General features: G+C 32.4%; 2 protein-coding genes across 2 annotated transcripts; one reads left to right on the top strand and one right to left on the bottom strand.

The window, feature by feature from the left end:
* Positions 1 to 226: 226 nt before the first annotated feature.
* Positions 227 to 877, bottom strand: LOC139859912 (uncharacterized). Its single transcript, XM_071848687.1, has one exon. It carries the CDS (start codon positions 875 to 877, stop codon positions 227 to 229), a length of 651 nt encoding a protein of 216 aa, XP_071704788.1.
* Positions 878 to 1041: 164 nt separating this feature from the next.
* On the top strand, positions 1042 to 1518 carry LOC139859911 (uncharacterized). Its single transcript, XM_071848686.1, has one exon. It carries the CDS (start codon positions 1042 to 1044, stop codon positions 1516 to 1518), a length of 477 nt encoding a protein of 158 aa, XP_071704787.1.
* The last annotated feature ends 2340 nt before the right edge of the window (positions 1519 to 3858 follow it).

Raw genomic sequence — 3858 nt, 5'->3', positions numbered from 1 at the left:
ACGGCTATTTCTCCACCACCCTTCCAACTTTCCGACTGGAATCTCCAAAAAGGCGAAATACACCTTTTTTACAGCCTAGCTCATCTGCACCCCCTCATCTTTTTTTTTTTTTTTTTTTTATTGATAAATCAAAAAATACAATACATGGGGCAGGGAATAACCATCACCCCCAAAAAACACGGTACAAATGCAACAGTACCTATAAACCCTAAAACCAACAAATCCATCAATTTCTAATCTTTAATCGATTTCCATCCAATTCCATACTCCATTTCATCAATGCCAGCTGAATACCACTCGAAAACTTCACCACGAAGGTTGTCAATTTCAATTGTATATCAGCTATAATACAATTTGCAATCTCCATTTCCCCTCTTTTCCTTCCTTTAAAAATTCTTGAATTTCTTTCTTGCCAGATGTGATAAACAGTAGCAGCAAGAGTAATTCTGTTAATGACACCCCAAATTTTATTCCTCTGAGTGGACTTAGCCAATAAATCAACAATGCTGAACACATTATTGGGTAATCCTCTCCAAATCAAGTACCTTTTTACTTCCTTCCATACTTGTTTTGAGTAATTACACTCAAAAAACAAATGCCTTATTGAATCTTCAATTGTCCCACAAAGATCACAGCTATAACTTTTATTTGGGTACCATTGTTTAAGCTTATCCTGTGTAGTAAGCCTTTCTTTAATAACAAGCCACATTATGAAAGCATGCTTAGGATTGGCTTGTGGAAACCATATTACATGATGCCATGGTATAATTGGGTAATTAGGTTTGAGATCCTCCCATGCTTGATGAGTAGAATATGAAACATGAGTGCCTTTGTTTGTTACCCATTTGAATACCCCATGCTTTATCTTCATGAACATGATGCCTTTGTTTGCACCCCCTCATCTTTAGCTTATTACTAAAACGCCCTTACTTCCATACATCCTTTTTACTTCACTATATATACTAAACTCACACACTTGTTACTCTATTCAAGAATCATCATCATTAACCTATAATATCGTTATTATTCTTGAACTTAGAAATGGGTAAAAGAAGATCACCCATGTTTCAAAAAGTCTCAAATCTCATTAAAATCTCCCTATTCGTTGCTAAAATGAGGTTGGTTTATCTAAAGAAATCAACCAAATTGAGCAAGTTTAGAGGTTTGGGACATTACAACAGTTACGGGTTCCTTCAAGAACGTCAATTCTCTCCTTCAAGTACTCCGCTCATTCGTTTTCATAGTCCGAAATGGAATGGGAACACGATTTGCTTTCTTTCGTGTTTTAGTGGGCCGCGTTATGAGGTGGTTATGGATGAGAATTATTCATATGAATCTGCCATTGTTGACGTGAAGACTAATGGTGAAGAAGAAGAAAAAGAAGAGGAACAAATTTCAGTTGATGAAAGAGCTGAGATGTTTATTGAAAGGTTTTATGCAGAAATGAAAAGGCAAAGAAGGGTATCAACATCATCTTCATTAGCTGATTTGCCTCTTAACAGGCTGCTGGAATATTGAGTTTAAACAAAAATATATATATTTTTTTATTTTTTCTGATTTATTTGGAGACTGTGGAGGCAAATAGGTTTGGTTTGGTCGAGGATTGCATTTTCTTTTGGCATGATTTGATTGATTATTTCGAATATTTGTCATTAATAAAAATTTATTTATTTGATTGGTATTTATTAGAGTTAATAAACGCGAGTGTATTAGAACAGAGTGTGCGAATTCATTTCCTAATATCTAAAATTTGCAAAAGAAAAAAAAAAATGGTAGTCCTTAGGGAGTAGTTAAGACTTCTTTGGTAACTAACTATTTTGTATTTTCTTTTGTGTTTGAATTATCCGGAGATTGTGGAGGCAAATAGGTTTGGTTTGGTTGACGATTGTATTTTGTTGAGGCATGAATTGATTGATTCTTTCGAATATTCTGTCATTAATAAGAAGATTTATGTTAATATTCTATAAAAAAAAAAGATAATCATTATACCTCGTTTTTATCTGGTAGATAACATATTTTACTTTACAAGATTCAAATGATTATTTTATCATAAGTTAATTATAAAGATAGTTGTCGTTAACTTTCTTTGTTAAGTGCTAACGTGACGTCATCTATTTTTTCCACCTAGATTGCTTACATGTACCTCAGATTGGGCCGAATTTTTTCATGAACAGCAGTTGAGGGCGGGTTATTCAACTGTAGGGAGATGAACACGTGAGTGGTTAAGTCCCCATCATCATCTCGTACCGCTATTAAAAAAAATTATATATGAAAGTCAAATATGCAATAAAGATTTAATTAATTAGAACACCGTGTTTAAGGATAGATTGAGTTGTGTGTATCTTGCATTCATATCTTAAACGACTTCGATGTAGCTTTTTGTTTCCAAGATTTAAGGTATCTTGCATGCCGTATTGAATCTTGGATGGACTATTCTTGATGCAGATTGGGTTACGGGTTTGCTATAAGCATAGGCGGATCCAGTATGTTAGGAGGGGGGCGTCCGCCCCCGGTGGATTTGAAATTTTTAGTGTAAAATTTTTGGATATTTCGACTTTGCCCCCGGTGGAAAAAAATTTTTTGCCCAAAACTTACATATTTTGCCTCAAAACCTTCAAATTTTGTCCAATATTCTTCAAATTTTGCCCACAAACCTTCAAATTTTGCCTAAAAAATTGCTACGGTTTAAAACTTTTTATTGCCCCCGGTGAAATAAAATCCTGGATCCGCCACTCGCTATAAGGATTCAAGAAATTAATTTTCGATTGAAGTATTTGTTGGCATGTTATAGGTTTCAATTTTAGATATGGATTTTTATTTCTTAATTTTCGTTAGAATAGATTTAATATTATTTCTGAATTTTTGTTCATGTTCCTGAAATGTTGAAACCCAAATTGCTTTTTGATCTAAATTCTTTAACAGACACTCTGTTCATGAAATGAGTCAACCTTAACAAAATAAAAATAATTGCCAGCTTGTACATATAAGCAATCTACGTGGGAAAAAAAGATAACGTGGAATATCACGTTAGCATTTAACACAGAAGTTAACGACACCTTTCTTTTTTATTACCTTTTGATAAAATAATCATTTAAATTTTTTCTAGTAAAATATGTACCTACAATAAGAAAACGAAGTAAAATTGTTATCTTTTTATAAAATTTGCCATTTATTTATCTGATTGGTGTTTGCAGAATAGATAAAAAACACAAATATATTAGAAGAGAGTTTTGCAAATTGATTTTTTTAAAATTGCAAAAGAAAAACTAATGGTATACTGGTAGTCCTTAGCGAGTTAAGAGTTCTTTTGGTAACTAACTATAAACCAATTGATGTGCTATAAAAGTGTGTGCTTGAATACTTCAAGTCAGAGATAACATTGAGTGTAATGTTTCCGTCCAGCAGTGTCGAATTCCTGAGTTCTCGCTAAGAGAGGCACACCACTAATAGCTGAGCTACAACTCAATGTTTAAATATTATTATATTATTATCCCTTAGGAAAGAAATAATAAGGTATAAGGTTACTATAAGATTTTGTAATAAGACTATCTTATTAAAGATAGAATTTGAATTATTTTAATTCAAATATAATTAAAAACGTGGTTATTCAGACTTTAGAGTCATTAGAGATTAATTTGATTGTTTAGGTTCACAACTTATATTGATAATTAATAAAATAACAATTATTGACCGAATGTTATTCGTATTAAGAATGTAACACTAATTATCACGTAACAATCAATCATTAACACTTAATCTGGTTTAATTGTGATGAGTTAAGCCTATTGAAAGGACCCGTTCATATACATTATAAACGATTCACAATAGTTGATTACATTGCGAGGTATTTGACCTCTA

Source organism: Rutidosis leptorrhynchoides, chromosome 7 (assembly GCF_046630445.1).
Source record: "Rutidosis leptorrhynchoides isolate AG116_Rl617_1_P2 chromosome 7, CSIRO_AGI_Rlap_v1, whole genome shotgun sequence".
In the NCBI taxonomy this organism is placed as follows: Eukaryota; Viridiplantae; Streptophyta; class Magnoliopsida; order Asterales; family Asteraceae; genus Rutidosis; species Rutidosis leptorrhynchoides.
Note: the sequence above shows the minus strand (reverse complement) of the source record. Positions and strands in the feature narration are given on the sequence as shown.